The 21,674-nt window shown below is 37.4% G+C and overlaps 1 protein-coding gene across 23 annotated transcripts in view; it reads left to right on the forward strand.

Annotated features, from left to right (window-relative positions):
- The window catches only part of NRXN1 (neurexin 1), a 1,233,750-nt gene that overhangs the window by 89,213 nt on the left and 1,122,863 nt on the right, over positions 1-21,674 (forward strand). For 9 of the 23 annotated variants that reach the window (XM_077811988.1, XM_077811990.1, XM_077811991.1 and 6 more), the window contains exons 2-4: positions 15,032-15,049; positions 20,106-20,135; positions 20,925-20,936. The exons of 9 other annotated variants lie outside the window; for them this stretch is intronic. In XM_077811988.1, the coding sequence (XP_077668114.1) occupies positions 15,032-15,049; positions 20,106-20,135; positions 20,925-20,936 (60 nt within the window). The remainder of the gene's footprint in view (positions 1-15,031; positions 15,050-20,105; positions 20,136-20,924; positions 20,937-21,674) is intronic. 5 more of the 23 variants (XM_077811985.1, XM_077811995.1, XM_077811999.1 and 2 more) reach the window with 3 other exon arrangements.

Here is a 21,674-nt window from a genome sequence, read left to right on the forward strand (position 1 = left end):
TTTTATGAACATATACATAATTTTAATTGAATGAAGCACTTTTAAAGGAAATAATTCTGGTTAAAAATATGTTTTGTGAAGGGTTAAAACAGAGTTTTGACTTAAATTGTGATATCAGTTACACTAGTATAAAACTGGGGCAACTTCATTAAATCAGTGGAGATTTACTCCTGTGTAATTTATATTAGAATGTGGCCACTAGGCCCAAATTCTACTCTCAGTCATACTGCAGACCTGTTGACTTCAATGAGGTAGCACTAATGTGACAAAGAGAAGAATTTGTCCTCTCTATTTTGTCTAATGACTTCAGTTCCACAGATGTCGTATATTTTTTATACACATAAATGTAAATATATGAAGATTTCTGTTCTAGGGAATTTACAGTATTGAATATATTATTGATGCAAGTAACCCTGACCTAATCCACAACATGTAATTTGGTGGTGTAATAAGTGAGAAACATTGTCTACACATTATAGATGGGCACCCTGCTCACTTTGGCTACGAAGTAAACTAGAATCCTGACTGCATTGTGATAACTTCCATTGTGCTAAAAATTATTGATTAGCAGACTCCTTTATCATAATTGACGTATCTCTGTCAAAATAAGGGGACTCTTAAACCCCTAATATGCCAGTGATTTGCATGCAGTTAGATTTCAGAGTGAGTTGATTGTCCCAAATAATGGCACAACCCCATGGCCTACAGTAAATAACCCATGAAATTCAAATTAGAATCCAGGTTCTGATCCCAAGTCCACAGAAGTCAGTGGAAAGATTATCATTCGCATAAATGGGCCCTGGATTCCACCCATGAAGAATTCCATAAATATATTGTAGCTGCCATTCCCATTGGCTTTTGTAGTTCTGTTTTATTCTTTATTAAATCTTTAGTCATTCTGATTCATTTAATTAAGTACTGTGAAGTTAATGAGACTACTAAATGAAGTATTTATTAATTGAAAAGAGAAAGAAACATGCTTCCTTTTTAAAAATAATGTCTTGTTTTCTTTATATAATTTGATGGTAACATTTCCTAAGTTATGTTTTTGTCATGTCTTTTAAATACATGTGAGAGTTTCATTGGCACATGATATGTAAGGCAGAGAAACAAAGTGGTAAAAACATAAAAAAGGGTTTTGCAAATAATATCAGTGGAGATAGTGTGTTTTAGAACTTTGGTCCTAATAATGGATTCTGGATGAAAAATGATAAAATAGGCACTATTAAAATGTTAAGAGGTACATGCATTAGGGATAAAAGAAAAACACTTGAGATAATCTTCTAAAGTGTGCTTGGAGACAAATGGCTTTTATTTTGCAGTGAAGTCAAATGTGGTGTCTGCTCCACATGCATTACAAGCATGTTCTGGGAAATGTGTTTTGAAATATTAATATATTTTTCTTAAAAAAAATGAGTGATTTACCAGCATTACTTTTTTTTTCATTTTGAAATTATTTTGAACAAAGTGTATGTTTCAAAAAGTGCAAAGGCATTGTGAGCCATAAAATCAGAGTGAATTAATAAATTGAACACTAATTAGGTCACACTCTTTGTAAACTAGATGGTCTGACTTATAAGGCTGTTAGTGGCTCTACACAGTTCTTATTTGAACATGTTGTGGAACATACCGTAATTACAATTCAGCAGTTTATTGAAATATTATTAAAAAAACACACAACACTTTTAATATCCTATTAATTAATACTGCTTACTTAGAATTTTTCTTAAGCAGCTTCATATGCATCAGTCTTTGCTTTGTGAAATTGCAGATAGAGATTTGCTGGAACGTTCAATATTGTACTTTTGCACCACGGTGGAATAATAGGATATTTTGGTCCATTTCTGTGTTAGTTCAATAAAAAATTTTCAGTGTATTGTCTGAAACTGTATCTATAAAGTACTGGATCATATTCTATCATTCATTTGTACAGTATATTGGTTGTATTTCGTTGCACTGGTATCATAATGTGTATTGTATAATGTAACATTATTCCTACATTTTTCTGATTATTTATTTGATATATTTACCATGAGAGAGCCAAACATTTAAACAGTTTGAGCAATAGATATGTGAATTATATGTGTGTGTGTGTGTGTATACACACACACACACATATACATGCACAGATAAGCAAATAATTCATAAGAATACATTTATCTGAAACATTTCACCCCTTTTCTCATTTGTCAATTTCTCTGTTACCATATAATTATTTTCTCAGATTTATTCATTATGCAGAATTATTTGGTGAAAAATCTCTGTAAATAATTCATGGACTTGTAGGTTGTTTGTGAGCTATCCTCGTTAGTTTCAATTGGCTGCAAAAGCCACATAGTATGCGTTCTGTTTTCTGCTTTCATGAACATAATTCTTATAATCACATTTATGGTATAGATAGGCTTTTGGGGTAAAATTATGGCCCCATTGATACCAATGGAGTTTTGCCACTGATTGCAATGGGCCAAGATTCCACCCTCAGAGCATTAAAATTCCACCTGTCCTGTTGGGAACATCAGAAATGTCTTTTTAAACAAACAGTGTTATTCAGTGGCATTCACCCTGCCTGAAGGGGAGATATTTCCTTGAAGGATAGTTTTCCTGCTCATTGGAAAAGTGGCTTGGGTCGGATGCCGTCCACATATTGTGCTTAGGACAAATATTTCAGAGAGAAACTATTTTAGAAACAGTTCAGCGTTTTAAATACTTATTGATAATATTTTAATACTCCTCTAGCTGTTATGCCAGGTGATCAGTCTACTATAAGTCCAACTGTATAGATGGAGGAAGAGAATAATTAGTATTAATACTTTCTTATACTTTCAAAAGTATATCTGTATGAGTGAGATATGACATCCTCAGCTATTCTGCATACTTAAGTAAACCTAGCTGCTCTTTTTATGTTTTTTACAAGACTCTGCATTTTGACTCAGTACTACTGAAGTTCATTATAAATCTTTCTGTTAGATGTCATGTAAATATATACTACAACGTCTTTTGCTTTTTAGGGAGGGATTATTATAATTGCTTTTGATTCCATTTTAACACAATTGTTCCCTTCAGTGGAATCCTAAACCACTTCTATTTAATATAGCCAAAATCTGATAATCTATAAATTCAAACCAGTTTGCCAGCTCCAAGTGGTTCTGTGGCTTCTGGAAATCACATGGGATCAGAGACGCTTCATTGCTGGCACTCCGGTAGAATGCTAGCATGGTGAGCTACTGCCTTAAGGTAACATTCCAAAAGACAAGTTTTATCCTGGTCTGATGTTAAGGTAATATAGTTTCTGCAGTAGAATAGTGGTAGAGTAGTGGCTTAGGTCCAAAACATATGCTTCAGAAGTAAAATCCTTGGGAAGAGAACAAAGGATCCTGGAGGAGCTGGGGTAGAGGGGCATGTATCACAGCTTTCAAAATGTGAGGACAACTGTGATCCTGTGATCTGTCAAGAAAGAAAGCACTGGCCCTTATAACTGGGCTATCTCTTCACAGACATCCCCTCACCTCCAGAAAATACAGCTCCCTTAAATTTGTGCTCCCGCTAGCTGTTCTACTTGCACAGTACCTGAGATGGGAGCAGTCGTGGTTCAAGAGCTAGATGCTAGAAATAACTTCTACGCGGTTGTCCAGGAGGTATCAAAAGGGTTTCAACATAGAGTGTTGGCCTGTGAAAAGCTGCCTTTCCCAAACACCCTCAGACAAAGTGCTTGATTCACAAGGGGACTTAGGCATTGCAATGCTGAGGAAGTGCAGGAGTCTGCCCACTTGCTATATAATACTAGACTGGAGAGAAAGCTTTAACAAGAGGCTCACTCAAAACATTTACCATCCCTGGGAACAATACATGTGACATCTCTTTCCTTCTCCAAATCCTTCATTTCCATCTCCCCTCCAAATGCATCAGTTGTATCACGCACTCATGCCAGTTCATCAATCTTTCCACCCTAATCCTCCTAGCTGAACATGGTTCTCGCTCTGCAACACCTCGTGTGGTTTCTGCTAAGCATCAGTTATTCCTAAAGTGTTCATGTTGGTGACAGATTGGTCACTTTATGGCATATGCTGGCACCACTGCTGACAGGTGGGTTCTCCTGTGGCTTCTAGTCATGGGATGGCTGATTGGGTGTAAAATGGGTTCCCCAAATGGTGGACTGCCTTGTTTTAAGTCACTTTGTAGAGGTGTAAATGTAGGTGTAGAGCACAAATCACAAAGCGGTGGAGAATCAGGTGTATTGGGCCAGAATCTGCTGTCATTACATCCTCTGAAGTAATTACTCTGGTTTGATTAATTCACTTTTATTTCATGATTTACTTTAAAAATAAATACTCTTGAAATGGAAATACTCACATCACCGTACATAACTGCTACAGAACTCAGTTTAGTCCAGCCTGCTACAGAGCTCTCTTATCCTTGCCACAACAATTAGCTTTGTTCATAAGACTATACTAATGAAAGCTGAGAAAATCTTATTTGTATCAAGCAATCAAAACAGCTCAGTAACAGCTGGAGGAAACCCAATGCAATAATAATGCTACAGAGAGAAGCATGTGACAGAATATACTACCCCTCTGGTTCTTAGACAACTGTGGACAGTTGTCCAAACAGGGCCAGACCCAATGACCCAGTTTTCTTACCCCGTTTGTATGGTATGAAACAATACCTGTAGGGATTAAGGGGGAGATGTTCAAAGGCACAGGTATCAGTTAGGTGCCCAACTCCCAGTGGGAGCTGAGTGCTTAACTTCCATTTGTTCCTTTGAACAAAGAGAACCAATGCAGCTGGGGTTTAGCTAAGCTAAAGGGCAGAGCTGCCAAATGTAAAAGAGAGGAATTTGTAAAGAGTGGTTGGCTGGTGACGGAAGAATAAAAGGATCCTGAAAAACAAAGTTCTCACAAAATTTAAATCCTGGAAATGGAAGAAAGAACTTAGTTAGTTTTGTTTCCTTGTTTGTTTGGTGAACTGTCCTCAGTTGTGGGTGAGAAGAACCCAGATGTGCCTTCAATGAGAAATTGACAAACTTGAGATTTTCTTATGGGCTGCAGCCTGGAGCTTGACTTTCTCTGGAGCCCTGTGTCCCTACACACACACACCTAGAGTGGCATCCTGACCCCACTGAAGTCAATGGCAAAATTTCCATTGACTTAAGTGAGACCATGATTTCACTCCCTGGTTTCTATTGCTAAAAAAAAGAAAAGAAAACAAAAAGAAAGAAACTCTTAAAAATAGGTTTCAGAGTAACAGCCGTGTTAGTCTGTATTCGCAAAAAGAAAAGGAGTACTTGTGGCGCCTTAGAGACTAACCAATTTATTTGAGCATAAGCTTTCGTGAGCTACAGCTCACTTCATCGGATGCATACTGTGGAAAATACAGAAGATCTTTTTATACACACAAACCATGAAAAAATGGGTGTTTACCACTACAAAAGGTTTTCTCTCCCCCCCACCCCACTCTCCTGCTGGTAATAGCTTATCTAAAGTGATCACTCTCCTTACAATGTGTATGATAATCAAGTTGGGCCATTTCCAGCACAAATCCAGGTTTTCTCCCCATCCCACCCCACAAACCCACTCTCCTGTTGGTAATAGCTTCTCTAAAGTGATCACTTTCCTTACAATGTGTATGATAATCAAGGTGGGCCATTTCCAGCACAAATCCAGGGTTTAACGAGAACGTCTGGGGTGGGGGGTAGGAAAAAACAAGGGGAATAGGTTACCTTGCATAATGACTTAGCCACTCCCAGTCTCTATTCAAGCCTAAGTTTGCGGTTGAACTACAACCTATACTTTAGAAAGAGCTGCAGTTTTGATGTAAAGACTCCAAGTGGGCGGGAACTTACTACAAGCTGTTCCAATAGTTAATTCCTCTCTGTTAAAATGTGCTCCTATTTCCAGTTTGAACCTTGCTGACTTCAGCGTCCAGCCATTGGATCTTGTTATGACTTTATATGCTAGGTTAAAAAGCCCTCCAGTATCAAATATCTTCTCCATGCATAGGTAGGTATAGATATGATCCAGGCACCTCTTAATCTTCTCTTTGATATGTTCCATAGAACGAGCTCCTTAAGTCTCTCATTCTAAGGCATATTTTTCAGACCATGAATTACTTTTGTAACAATTTTTGAACCTCTCTTTTATTGTTTCACATCCTTTTTCAACTGTGAGCACCAGAATTGTATACAGTATCCCAGTAATTGTCTCACTAACACCATATATAGAGGATATACCACCTCTGTACTTGTATTTGATATTTCTTTGCTTATGCATCAGAGGATTGCATTAGTTCTTTATCCACTGCATTGCACTAGGAGGTCACGTTCAGTTGTTTAACAACAAAGAAATCTCAGTCCTTTTCAAAGACAGTGCTTTCTAGGATACAGTCCCCCATTCTGTGACTACAACCTAGTCTGGAATAACTCTGCTGAAGTCAATGGAGTTACTCCAAATTTATAGAGGTGTAACTGATTGGGCCTAATTGATTTATCCTTGTGTAAAGTTGTTGTAAGTGAGATCACAGGGTCCAACTGTGCCTTGGAGAGCCTTGTCTGAAGGAGAGCCTTGTATCCCATCCTGCATGGGAACGCAAGCCAGCTGCTTCTGTGGTAGTTTCCTTCTCTTCCTCTAGGCGTCTCATAGGGTGTTCCATGCAATGAGGGATCTATATGGGGCAGGAAGTAGAATAGCCAGGAAAGCAGGAGGTAGAGCTGGGGGTAGGGGAGAAGTACATAATCCCACCACTAGCCCGGTGGAGTTCCCTAGGGAAAGATAATATAGCCCTAGCCATATTGTCTTTCCACCCTTTGCACTGGGGAGTCCCCTGGATGCTGCTAGGAATGGCAGTCCTGTTAGATCCAAAGCCCATTGCAGTCAAAGCCCACTGGATCAGGCCCTTTCAGCCTCCCGCTGTGCCTGTGGGGAATTTGCAGGATTTGTGGATGGGTCCCCGAATCTTGTTCTATAGGGGCCAAACACTACTTACCTGAGGAAACAATTGAGGAGACGTTTGTGTCCCTGTTCACCTTCCCCCCTCCCCCCCCCCGTGAGAGGAGGCAACTGGGCACAGACTCAGGCCCCATATATGGATGATTTTATTATTTATCATTATCATATATTTTGTATTGCAACTTGAAACTTAAAATTCATTTCAGAATTGTCAGGGTTCCTTCCCCACTCTGAACTCTAGGGTACTGATGTGGGGACCTGCATGAAAGACCCCCGAAGCTTATTCTTACCAGCTTAGATTAAAAACTTCCCCAAGGTACAAACTTTGCCTTGTCCTTGAACAGTATGCTGCCACCACCAAGCGTTTTAAATAAAGAACAGGAAAAGAGACCACTTGGAGAAATCTTCCTCCAAAATATCCCCCCAAGCCCTAGACCCCCTTTCCTGGGGAAGACTTGATAAAAATCCTCACCAATTTGCATAGGTGAACACAGACCCTAACCCTTGGATCTTAAGAACAATGAAAAAACAATCAGGTTCTTAAAAGAAGAATTTTATTTAAAGAAAAGGTAAAAGAATCACCTCTGTAAAATCAGGATGCTAAATATTTTACAGGGTAACCAGACTCAAAACATAGAGAATCCTTCTAGGCAAAACCTTAAGTTACAAAAAGACACAAAAACAGGAACACACATTCCCTCCAGCACAGCTTATTTCACAAGCCATTAATCAAAAGAAAATCTAACGCATTTTCTAGCTAGATTACTTACTAACTTTACAGGAGTTCTAAGGCTGCATTCCTGATCTGTTCCCAGCAAAAGCATCACACAGATAGGCCAAACTCTTTGTTCTCCTGGCCCCTCCAGATTTGAAAGAATCTTGCCCCCTCATTGGCCATTTTGGGTCAGGTGCCAGCGGGGTTACCTTAGTTTCTTAACCCTTTACAAGTGAAAGGATTTTTCCTCTGGCCAGGAGGGATTTTATAGCACTGTATACAGAAAGTTGGTTACCCTTCCCTTTATATTAATGGCAAGAATCAAAAACTTTCAAATGGAAATTTTTCAGATAAACAGCGCATGAAGAGACCTGTACTAATGGCAAGCATCCATCAGTTTATTGCTTTAGATTAATTTGGTATTAAGATTTTTAAAATATCTTTCCCATTATTTTCACAAGTCACTGTTAAAATAGAATAGTTTTAGTGTCAAATTTAGAAAGCCAGATTCTCAGCTGCTGTAAATGGGTATCAATGGAGCTATGCCAGTGGTTCTGAAACTGTGGGTCGGGACCCCAAAGTGGGTCATGATGCCTTTTTAATGGGGTCTCCAGGGCCAACATTAGACTTACTGAAGCTGAAGCCTGAGCTTCATGCCCACCTGGCGCAGGGGGCTCAGGCTGTGGCCCCCTCTCCCCCCGGGGTCATGTAGTGACTTTGTTGTCAGAAGCGGGTAGTGGTTCAATGAAGTTTGAGAACCACTGAGTTATGCTAATTCATACCAGCTTAGGGGCTAGTCCACAGTTTTTAATACAGTTCCATAGAAAGAAATGTTGGTAGGAAAAGGGATGGTCCTATAGTACAATTATATCTGCATATAGATATAGAGGAAACATGAATACATCATCCTTTGACAAAATCTTCTACTTAGAAATAACACTTCCTATATATCACATTTTCTATTTCCCTCTCTCATTTTTATTGCAAGATGTACAGCAAAGTAAGGTTTATTTTATAAGAGCCCCTCCTCTGCTCCTTCTGCTGATTCTCTTACATAACATTATAAATCTTTTCTGTGGTTTTGAATTCCTCTTCAATACTGCCCATTGTGATGTCAGAAACAGCATTACACTTCTGAGTGGGGAACAAATTACGCAGGGAGCTGCACAACAGGCAAATCCTGTGCACTGTGCATGGGCAGAAGTGTTAATATCTTAGAAGAAAAAAATGAAATATCTGACATAGCCATAATACCAATAATTGAATTAATTTCTAAGAAAGATAAATGCTTTCTCAGTGTTTCCATGAAGCATGAACAGATTTTAAATTATTTTTAAATCATAAACAAATCATGTAATAAATAATTCCTATTTGTTATCAGTGAAACAGAGAATAAAGGGGTAAAATAATTAGAGATGGCCTGGCTATGGTTGTGAATTATATACACAATGGGCCAGATTCTGCTCATAGCTAAATTGGTGTAACCTGAAATAACCCCATAGAAGATAGTAGCCCAGATTATCAGGTGGTGCATATTGGTATAGCTCCATTGACTTCAGCTGAGCTATGCCAATTTACATCAACTGAGGATCTGGCTAAGTGTGTGAAGTCAATGGACTGTTTCTGGGTTTATACCAGCATAATGGAGAGCAGAATGTGTTCCAACATCTTAAACTAAAAGTAAGATTGTCCACAGCAGGATTTCTGGGGCTTTTGTGCCATGAAATAACATGTGGCATATACAGGCCCAGATAGTGCCCACCCCAAATAGGTACACAAAGGAAAAAGAGGGCACAAGGAATTTATCTTGCCATTGGACCCTACATGTGGAGGCTAAGCCCAAAGAGAGTCCTTGAACTCAAGAGAGTGGCTGAGTAAAGAAGGGGCAATGATCTGGCTCAGACTGGTCTACCAGACAGCAAGGCTAATGGGCTGGTTCCCTGCAAGGCTTGTCTGTTCTCTTTCTTTGTTGTTGAGACCACAGGTCTTTTCAGCTCCTCCTGCCTCTGCAGCCATCCTGTGGTGGTAGAGAAAATTGGATTCAATTGCTGCAGTTAAGCCTACGAGGCAATGCAGTACAACCAGGCAATAGGGAATGTGCAAAGTCACCCCCACCCCAGTAACTAGTAGGAGAGGCTCCTCAGGGTTCAAGTTTCCATTGCAGCCTAGAAGGGCTGCTCTTTGAGACACAGGGTCCCCTCAGGATGAGTGTGAATGTGGGTGAATGTGACAGACTCGGGGAGGGGGATGAATCACTGTGGCTGAGGGAGACATAACATTTGACTGTAATGGGCCTGACTCTCCTCCTTTACACCAGTTTTACACTGGTGTCGCTCCACTGACTTCAGTACCATTACTTCTGGTTTACACCAGTGCAAATGTGAGGAAAATCTGGACTAAAAATATATCTAGATATGGCACAAATTGTGTATCTGGTTCTGTGCCATAGACATAATTGTGCCATGAAAGTAAGAAAGTCCAGGCAGAAGATACTCCAATCTAAATGACAAATTGAAGCAAGGATGTGAGAGGAGAAAGTGCCAAACATCAGGTGGAATTTATACCCATTCTCTTTATAGATATTGATGAAACAACCTTGATAAGGATGAGAGTTAGTCCTGGCTCATATAGCATGATTTTCTTTTCCAGGGGACTACATCTCATTGCACAAATGGAAAGTTCTTGAGGAGAATAGCTTTGGATCCACCTTGCTGGAGTTTTTGCTGGGTCTTTACCTTTCTCCTCCATTCCCCCTCCTCAATCTACAAAAAATGTAATATTTGTCTAGTCTGCTATAAAGATAGTGTCTGGACCTTCCTGCCCAACCTGCTAGTCTTCACATCCCCTTGCCCAGCTCTCAAGGCTAGTTTGTACAAAATGGATGGAGATGAGGTGAGACCATGGCCCAGAGCTTGCTAGATATGGAGTGGAGTGTATACTGGACCATCATAGCATGGCCTGGAGTCTGCAGTTTCCAGGAGAGGCCATTATGCTTATCTGAAACCCAGTACCCCCTGAAGCTCTGTTTGTGGTGCTGCATGTCTGCACTACCAGTATTACAGAAGTGTGGCTTAATGCCACTATTTAGGCCACTTTGTATTCATGTGAAGGTAAATGTAAAAGCTTAAGTGAAGTAAATAATCTTAATGGCTCAAATTCAGACCTGAGGTAAGTGGGTATATGTCATAAATATAAAGGGAAGGGTAACCACCTTTCTGTATAGAGTGCTATAAAATCCCTCCTGGCCAGAGGAAAAATCCTTTCACCTGTAAAGGGTTAAGAAGCTAAGGTAACCTCGTTGGTACCTGACCCAAAATGACCAATGAGGGGACAAAATACTTTCAAATCTGGAGAGGGGGGGAAAGTTTTTTGTCTGTCTGTCTGTGTGATACCTTTGTCAGGAACAGATCAATGATGCAAGCCCTTCAACTCCTGTAAAGTTAGTAAGTAATCTAGCTAGAAAATGTGTTTTTTCATTATTCTTAAAATCCAAGGATTTGGGTCTGTGTTCACCTGTACCAATTGGTGAGCATATTATTATCAAGCCTTCCCCAGGAAAGAAGGTGTAGGGCTTGGGGGAATATCTGGGAGGAATAGGACTCCAAGTGGTCCTTTCCCTTTTCTTTTTCTAAAAACACTTCATGGTGGCAACGTTTTACCTAATCCAAGGGCAAAGACTTTGTGCCTTGGGGAAGTTTTAACCTAAGCTGGTAGAAATAAGCTTAGGGGGTCTTTCATGTGGGTCCCCACATCTGTACCCTAGAGTTCAAAGTGGGGAAGGAACCCTGATAGTATATTTCCAATTACTTTAGTGGTGTGGATTTACTTTCATTGTGTCTAAAGGAGTATATCAACATGACACAACTCGAATTCCAGTGGAGATTTGAATGATTCTATATATTTATATTAAATTGTGTAAATTAGCATTCCTTCTATGTGTAATATTGCCAAGAATAATATTTAACACTTATGCTTTATAGACATGAACTAACTAATCCTCACAACATCTCTGTAAATAAGGCAATTTTTATTTCCATTTTCCTGAAGGGGAAATATGGGCAGAGAGGTTAAGGTCCTTTTATGTAAGATGCTGAGCACTTTTAGTATGGTACTAAATGCTCTCAAATCTCATTGACTTCACTGTAAGTTTAGGGTGCTCAGCACTTCACGGGACACACTTTACATCTTCTATGATTGGACTTGTGTTGTGTTTGGCCTAAGGTCAAAATGAGAAAGGAACAAAATTATAATTTAGGATTTTCTGATTCCCCAGATTGTGCTTACAATACTAGGCAATGTCTCACTCTAAAAGACAAACACACACACACACACCAAACTAGGATGGGAATCAGGAAAATTAGACAAAGAGTTAGTATTACATACATGCCACAAGATAGAAGTGTAATGGTCTCCATGCCAGTATCTGTTACTATATAACAATAACATCAATAAAATGCTAATCTGACATAGAAAACCCTTGACAAATGTCTTACCCATTTAAAGACTCCCCCTACCCACATACACACATATTTTGTTGTTATCAAGCTGTTGATATGAAAAATCTTTAACTTAAGCTCCCAAACTGATATGTTGAAATTACCCTGACAGATTCATTTATTGGTGGTGTGAGAAATAGCTTACTATTGCATATGTCTTTTGGTGATATATATTCCATACTGTTTTGTTTACTGGACAATATTCAACACTTTTAATGCAAATTTTATTTAAAAAAATCAAACTAAGATATGCCAGTTTAATGGGCTACTATTTTGAATGGTTACTCACACAATTAAATGTTTACGGCCAGATTCCTGACTAGCATAAATCAGTAGCTGTATTGCCTTCAATAGACTAGTCTCGTGTATACCAGTTGATGAGCTGGAGCTTAGTATAAAGCAAAGTCCTATATTCAGAGACATGGAGCCTGCTTTCAGGCATATCAGCTTCAGAATTCCATCTGACTTTAATAAAGTCAGAGCTGGCCTGCAAGTTCATTTATTGTAACTACATATATCTCGAGCTAAATAGAGCAGGCCAAAAAGAATCTCAGAATATCGAGTCATCACAATATTGGTATCTTTTATACATTTGTACTACAAAGAAGTAGACTAAAGGTATAATACTATTTTAGTTACTCATTTATTTTTGTTTAATTTGCTTTTTTATTGTATTTAATAGGAAGGAAACAATATTTGCACTAAAAAGAATTAGACTGTTAAATAGAATTCTTTATAAAATAAGTCATTTTAACAAACAAAATATCATTAGAATTTGCAACAGAGGATAGGGAAAAATCTGTATTTTATGGAATGATAAGTTTTTCGTTTTCTCATTGTCCTCATATAATTTGTGGATCTTGCTATTTTTTATATATATTTACAACTAGCATCCTCCTATTCATGCTCATTTTTTTCATTTTTTTATTTTCCTAAATTCATGTAATGGATACTATACATCAACTGCAATTTTATGGCAAACTGAAGTTACAGGCACAGAGTTTCTACAAGTCTGAGTTGATGCTGTATGTATGGAGAAGATGATTACAGTAATCTAAAATGAACAGTTTGTCAAGTATGTTCTCTGCTTATATGGGCATAGAACTTTCATTAAAAATAATGAGCTTTACAACTATGAATTCAGACAGGACTAAAGCCCTAAATATTGGATGTTCAAAATAGTTATTCTCAAATAGTGGCAACCCATACAATGTAGTTTTAAGTATATTCATCTCATGTGCTGGAATAAAGAAGGTTATAAAACAATATAACATAATTTATTCGTATACAATATAATTCATATAAGATTTGTAATATTTTGTGGCATATTAATTTATAGAGAATGTTATTATGAAAGTTTAAGCATTCTGAGATAGATCAGGAGCTGAACTATTAAAACACAGTATTGAGCCTGATTTTGTTTAATTCAGTAGAATTGTTCCTGATTTGCACTAGATCAAAATCAGGGCCAGTTGTGTCTCTTAACAGATGCTTAAAAGTTAGCTCCATCAAAAAGACTCTCACTGAAAACAACCACTTATAACAGAACTGGGTCAAATCCTGCATTCCCCACTCATTCCTTATTCTGTAGCAAGGGTTTGTGAAACCCAGGACAAGTCACAGAAAGGGAGAGCTGTAATAATCCCACTTTTCCTTTTTTCTCTTCTCCCACCTTAGGCTTTGTCTCTTTGTTGTCTCTTTGTTATTCCTCAGCTCTTACTTCCTTTCATCAACTTTGTTGCCCCTTCTTTCCCCTGTGCATCTTGCCTTAGCAGTCTTCTCCTATCTCCTCTGGAACCTCCTTACCTTCTCCCATCCTCTTCCCCATCAGAATCAAATTGGACAGCAGAGAAACACTCCCCTAAGCTTCCTCCTTGATGGAAGAGCTCGAGGGAGGTGGAGGTAGATCTTCCCAGTCAGTACAGCATGCTGCACCTGTTCATTAGTTCCAACTCTCCCCTACGACTGACCAGCTGGGAGTCAATCCATGCCCCCACCTCCCCAAACAGGTTTTGGGGAAGCTCTCTATTGAGTGCTGCCTGCTCCCCCAATCACTGTCAGGCCTGAGACAAAATGTCCTGTTGTTGCTAGCTGGTGCAGGCCTTAATTAGGGACAAATTCTGTTAACTTCCTCAGATTGCAGGATCTGGCCTATAAGGCATGATTCTGTAAATACAGTATAAAAGTAATTTGATGTTTTAAAAATCACACTATATATTTGTGGGCATTGTGCCTTTTACTGATTCTGCCAGGCCAAAAATCAGGATTAATTTTAAGACTTGTCTGATGTCAATAAATAATGGGACCTGATCCTGCAGTCCTTGCTCATTCCACCAGCTTCACTGGCAATTTTGCCATATTTGATTACAAGATTTGTCCCCTTGACTAGAATGAGAGATTTGGCTGTGTTGGCTGTTCTAAATGTTTCACAGCATATTGTAAAACCAAAAATAGCTAGTTAAATCTCTTTAAAATATTCTGCTTTATAAGCCATTAAGAAAAATTTAAATTGTAAAAACAGGGGAAAATATAGTTAGAATTCCTATCACAGAAGTTTTTAATTATTTACTAACTAAAGACCTATGAGAAGACTTTCTGATTAAGTAAGTAGAACTTGCTTCACAAAGAGCTGCAAAAGACTCTTTACAGTTTCTTCACTGAGGAAATGGAATTATTTTTTTTATATCATGTAAATTGTGTTGAATAGAAGAAACACTGCTTCCCTGGTGCTTATGTTTTCCCCTTCGGATGGTAGCTATGGAGCACTTGCATGTTGTGTTGATGCCTTGCATGATGAAGACATGCAATGGCAAGTTCCAGTCTGCATGCTGCTTAATGAATGTTTTCCTTTTCTCTCCTTCCCTGTTATGTGCTTTCAGAAGACAACTATGTGGAAGGTGGGTGCTTTCTACCTTATTTTCCTAAGCTCTTATTTTTCCCTTGTGCTTAGTGTTTTTCCGTTGTGCTTAGTATTATAATGGTACACATATTATTAAACACGGTAAGTTGCATTTTTTTCCTCATGCAGATTTTCAGGTTGACTGATTCAGTGTGATTTTTTTCCATATAGAACATAAAACAAATCCAAATTCCTGATTTATTATACTGTGTAAATCCAGAATAACTCCACTAAACAATGGAGTTACTCAGGATTTATACCTATGTGACTGAGATCCAAAGTGTGAATTGCTCACCAAATTCACCCATCAGGTTTACAGAAATCTTGAGTGTTCTGTATGAAAAATGATACAAGATAATGTTTGTCTGATCAATGTGGAGCATAATTCCTCCTCATCATAAAGAATTTAATGCATGTTAAAGATATATTTTAATTACTTAGGAACAGAGAAAGCTCTTTTCTTTTTTATATTACAAATATCAGTTACTGTATTATCCTTTTCAGTACAATGCTTTAGAAAAGCTTGATTTGTCAAAGTTTCCAACATAAACAGCTCTGCCTTTTCACGCTGGGAAAATAAGAGGTGTGTGTTTTTAATAATAATGTTGGTATTTAATAAAGTTCCCTTAAAGAAAGTAAGACACAGGGCAATGGAAACTAAAGCACAAAGGCCATCTAGCCAGAATATTGGTAAGTAAATTGGTTAGCTGGTAGAAATGTGTACATGTGTGTATCATAGTATTTAAAGGTACAGTATGTTAATACATTGTTTGATACCTCAGTTTTGTTGGCAGTCATTTTTGTCATCTGCATTATAAACCAATATTTTCAGGTGCTTTTTACAAACCATACCTGTAAAAAATTCTCTCTGGGCTTAATCTTTGCATACAAGGTTCATGTCCAAGGTTATTTATTTTAAAAATAGTTGGTCCATTTTTAAATTCGAGAACCAACATTACAGACATTTATTTTCTTTTAATACACTTTTCAAACTACTTTTAAAATCAGCAATTTCTTAAGGATTCTTGGTATGCAAAGTGACTGGTCATGTGTGGATCTGTGGCATAATGTCCCTGCAGTACATGTATGCAGTGAGCCATTGTAGTGCTCTGATCCATACAGAATCCAATGTACTGTGGCCCTCTGTATCTGTCCATGTTCTACATCAAATATATGGCAAGGTATTCAGAGATTCATCAGGTCTGGATACTTTGGGCATTTTTGTGTAAACATATGATGCCAGTGCAAGAAACCTAACAATTCAAGAAAATATTGGATCAGGGCTTGAATCAAAGAAAGTATCTACTGAGATTGTGACAATTTATTAAAATTCATTAAAATTCATTAAAGTAACATTGGTACTGGCACCCAGACTGAAAAAAGCTTGGAAGTAGAAAAATAGGGATCCAGTTCTATAGCTGATCCATGAATGAAAGTCATTGAAGTCAATGTGAGTTCCAGATGTAGATCAGAATTATTATGCCTTGGTGACAAAGAAGTACAGTTTATCTATTCAGATTAAAGTCAGAATAACAGACTTAATCCAGACTTTTCTTAGATTATTTGATCAAAGTTGCAACCATAACTTTACTCCAACATAGCCTTGGATGTGTTTACAGACTTCTGGTTAAGGAAAAGGGGACTACACATGTAGACTTAGTTCTGTTTACATTTTTATATTATGCCTATTGCTGTGGTATCTGAGTGCCTTACAAAATTATTAGGTGTATATAAGTAGACAGACATATATTTAGTTTTAATAAGTTAAGAGACAAATTTATCCATGCTATAAACTGAAGAAATTCCATTAATATTACTGGTTTCAGAGTAGCAGCCGTGTTAGTCTGTATTCACCAAAAGAAAAGGAGTACTTGTGGCACCTTAGAGACTAACAGATTTATTTGAGCATAAGCTTTCGTGAGCTACAGTTCACTTCATCGGCATGAAGTGAACTGTAGCTCACGAAAGCTTATGCTCAAATAAATTTGTTAGTCTCTAAGGTGCCACAAGTCCTCCTTTTCTTTTTATTAATATTACTAAAGTTGTACAGAGGCTAAGTATGTTCACTGAAGATTTGTTGTGCTCTGAATTCCCTGTGGTTTGTGCTCTGCATGTAACTTACTCACTAAATTATGAAAATGTCCTTTCTTTCATATCCACTTCCCCTGACCCATTCTGCATACTTTAAATGTGTTTTTCTGGTGCCCAGCTCAAAATGAAGAGAGAAGCAACCACATAAAATGCATTCCTGGTGGACATTTTATTCCTAATTCACAAAGAAAAGGCTTTTACAATTTTGCTTGTAAACTTGTGGTGCACAAGTAATTATTCTGAAGGTATGCCTATAGGTGATGACCTGTTTGATTACCGTGTTTTATTGGACTCCATTAAAATGTTCTCTATTTTGTATTGACTACACTTTTGAAAACCTAACAGTGATTGTTGTAATCATTAGATTCACCTGTATTGAATTAACTACTCTGCAGATTGTACAAGCAATATAATAACAATACTTAGCTCTTCTATAGCCCTTTTCATTCAGAGATCTCAAAGAGCTTTACATATTGAGGTAAGTATCATTATCCCCAGTTAGCAAGTAAGTATAAGTAATTTTACTGCTTGATACAATATTCACAAATACAATAAAATGCAAATTTAACAAAATACAATCAGTTTTAGAGGAATAAAGAGGCCACAAATAGGACTGCATTTTTCCAATTTGTTAAAGGTGGTACTATTTGAGCAGGGAATATTCATTTTGACGTCTACTTCTTTTTTTAATTTAAACAGCTCTGTAAGTGACCTGTTAAAATTCAGGAAAATTCTAGGATGCTTTCAATGGGCCTTTCTGTAATTTATATTTATTTAAATTACATGAGAATATTTTATTTGGCACTGACAATGAGACAACCTCTTTTGCATCATATTAGTAAGTATATTGATTCTGAGGACAGCGGTAAAGCTGTTGTGTGGGATTTGTTTGTTTGTTTTTTGTCACTAGTTGTAATATGACAAAATCTTGGCCTATTTAGATCAATTAAAGTTTTGCCATAATATTTTGTCCTGATAGAAGGTCAAGCTTGTAAAAGAATCTCCCTGTTGTTTTCCCCACAAGAAGTGGGGAACTTATAGCAACAATGTCCTGGTTCCTCTTCCCTCCATGTTGAATGCAGTTGTTGCAGGATCAAGAGTAAGGGATTTCCGATTATTATTGGCAGTACAGTAGAAAAGATGAGCATGTAAACCTAAATCTGAGGTGGTCGGGAAGTGGTAGTCATATAGTGCCACATTCCAAGGGGATTCGAACAGTGAAACTTCACTGGGTGAAGTAAAGCTTCACCATAGATCTGTCTACACCAGAATTTTTTGGCGAGTCTCACACAGTTGCAATATGACTGGAACAGACAGGGCACAACATGGAGGTAGAAACATGTATGCCTTATTTACCTACTACCATTGCTAACATCAACTGTGTCACAGTTGTGTAAGCAACACTTATGGGTCATATTCAGCATTCATTTACACTGATGTGAATCCATAATCACTCTGTTGATTTTAGTTTAGCCTAGTGTAAATGAGAACAGAGTATAAGAGAGGGTCAATTGTAAAGAGAGGGTCAATTCAGGTATTAGAGCCCACTAAACAGAGTTTTGCTTTAACAGATTTCACTGTGAGAAGGCTCATATATTAAAACTGGTATTTCAGGAAGACTTCCAATTTGGAAACCATTGTTCATTTAATGGGAACACTGCTTGTGATTTAAGCTGACATACCTTCAATTCTTCAAATAGTAATATGGATTTATTTTAGTCAGAAGTATCTTCTTTGAACTTCCCCAACTCCTATAATACAACTCACTTGTGCATCTAATTTTCTTTGTGAATTAGAAGTAGCAGAAACTCTCTAGGAAGTCTGTTTTCCAGTAAAAACCAGCATATTCTATTGCACACCTTCTTTGTGTGAATCAAGCTTTATAATTGCAAAAAGCAAAATAATATACTATATTTTCTAGAGTTGTTGGAGAAGAAGATTACATTATTAAAATTGGAGCTACTCTATGTGAATAATTAATACATTTAAAATGAGTCTCAGTAAAGCCAATGTTATGAAGAATAAATCAGTTTTAAAAATTAGATGTAAAATTTGAAATTCTTTAAATTTCAGAAAAAAATGAATATTATATACTGTCTCTATATTACTAGCTCTTTTCTTCTGTATCAAAATGTCCTTCGTGAGGCTGCATGCACCTTTTTGTTATTTGGCTAAAGAATTGAATATTATTGGCTTGGAGGCTCAAGAAATCAGACCCTGACTGAATGATTAAAGTTACAGGTCGCCTGATTGGAAATGCAGCTTGACCTGTACAAGTCTGACTGAGTGTGATCTCGGATATGTAGTTGAAGCACAACTTATTTTGCACAAATTTTAAAGATCTCAAGTCTCAAATGCTATCACTTTGATTTTGTTTTTTAAACCTTTTATTGCATATTTAATATTTAATTTGCTGCCTCTGGAACAAACTTATTCTGCCATTGTGTTTCACACAAATAAGGAGACATTCCTTGCATTGTCATCTCAGTGTCACAAAGAAGTTATTTTATTTAATTATCTAAAATGCTCATTTTTGATGAGGGGAAAAAGATCAGACCCAGCCCATTTTTCAGGTTTACACTTCTCCATGTTTTTTAATGTAATTTAACAGCTAGAGGACAGAAAGTCCTCCTGGTGAAAGCATTAGAAGCAATCTGATCAAAGACATACGAAATATTTAAAGAACTGGTTGAAATCATTTTCTTATTATTTTTTCTCATTCTAACTATTACATAGAAGAAATATACAATGCAGCATTACCCAATGTTTGAATTGCAGTTCTATTACTCTTTGCCCCCAAAGCATTCCAACCAGTGGTTGAAAAATGCTCTTTGATTTTCCTCTGTGATACAGACATCCTATAGGAAACAGACGCCTGTCACAAAATATTTTTGTCACTGTGGCAATACCACCTTCCCATGCACCCTTGTTCATTGCTGACTGTGCTCTTGTTTCCCTTCAAGGTCTGGCGCACCTGATGATGGGCGACCAAGGTATGGGCTCTGTTCCTTTTCCACTCTGCTTTCATTGTTTCTTCTTGTTCTGTAGCTGCTTTGAATCCATCACTGCAAATGATGGCCAAATGCTTGAAAGCTGTCTTTGGCTGCAAATAAACACATAATTTTAGTCACAACTTTCTTCTTTCATTATATATATATTTGTTTGCTCCTTAAGCTTTGTTCCTTCTGTGCCCCCTCCCCCAATCTCACAATATAATAACTGACAAAAGTGAGAGATAAGAAGGTATTGAGAGAATTCCATGCATTTATCAGAAAATATAATTATGGGTGATTCTGTTAAAGACAAAAGAAGCACAAGAGCACTCACCAGATAGCTTCTGAAAGAAGATATTCAGTTTGTCATATTGTACCCAGTGAAGAGTCCATTTACATTAATGCATGGCTGATTGGAAACTTGCAGAAAGCACCTGCTCCTGGCTTCTGGAATGCTGAGAATACAGTTTTGCAACATAATGAAATCAATGTTTTTCTCCTCTTTAGCCATTGTTTGTTACTTCTGTGTCACTCTTTTTTAACAAAGCATGAGTTACTTTTGTGTTCCTCTGCATGTACATGATCGGAACAAATAAACTAAATTCCCGGTATGACACTGATTGCATCTCCATTTGTCTCTAAATACTTACTTTAAGCTTTCTCTTTTCATGTTCAGATGCTATTGCATTTACATATACTCATGACTCTTACTGTTGTTTCTCTCCTCTTCTTTATTCTCTCTTTGTCTGGAAATGCTTTCTTCATGGAACCATTTCATCAAATCCATAGGTAAAAGTAAAGGTATTACATGATTTTCCTTCTTTTAAATTCCATCTGTATACTTTAAATTATGTCTGAGTTGTGCAAATGTATTTAGAGGTTTTTGCACTGATAATCTAAGGTAGGTATGTTTTTACAAAATTATGTCCTGAACATCAAGGTAAGGAAAAATAGGGTTTTTTAAAAATTTGACCTGCTTTTTGAAGTGTGCCTTTTATTTACCTTTTTTATGGGAGATTTAAAGCAATTGTACATAGCCATACTAAATTAACCTAAAATTATAGTATATGTTCAGGATGAATTAACGGTCCCCTTTTGAGGTATGAATGCTCCTGTTCTCAGTTAATGGTAGTCTACACTATTAGACAGACATAAGCACAATGTCTCCAGACACTGACAGAAAGGAGGAAATCTGTCCAGGGACAATCCATACCTTGATGTAAGTCTAAGCATGAATAGCACTGACTTCAAGAAGTCCCTGCTATGAGCTGGTCACCTGTTTATCTGTAAGATTTTTCTTATAAATATTAGCTTTGACATGCCTGAAGTGAGAATGGGACATGGAGAGATGAGGAGGAGCAGACAACAAAGCAAAGTACGGTTTTATTCTTGGATTTTCTTCCCCCTTCTTTTTCTTGGTATGAGAACAGATCAAGCCAGGTATACTGTACTTCATTGCGTCACTTGGTAAGTCTGATGTAGAACATATGCAATAACATCAAGAATTTTAATGTTCTGAAGAAATACCAACTTCTGCTC

This window comes from Eretmochelys imbricata, chromosome 3 (assembly GCF_965152235.1).
Source record: "Eretmochelys imbricata isolate rEreImb1 chromosome 3, rEreImb1.hap1, whole genome shotgun sequence".
Classification (NCBI taxonomy): domain Eukaryota; kingdom Metazoa; phylum Chordata; order Testudines; family Cheloniidae; genus Eretmochelys; species Eretmochelys imbricata.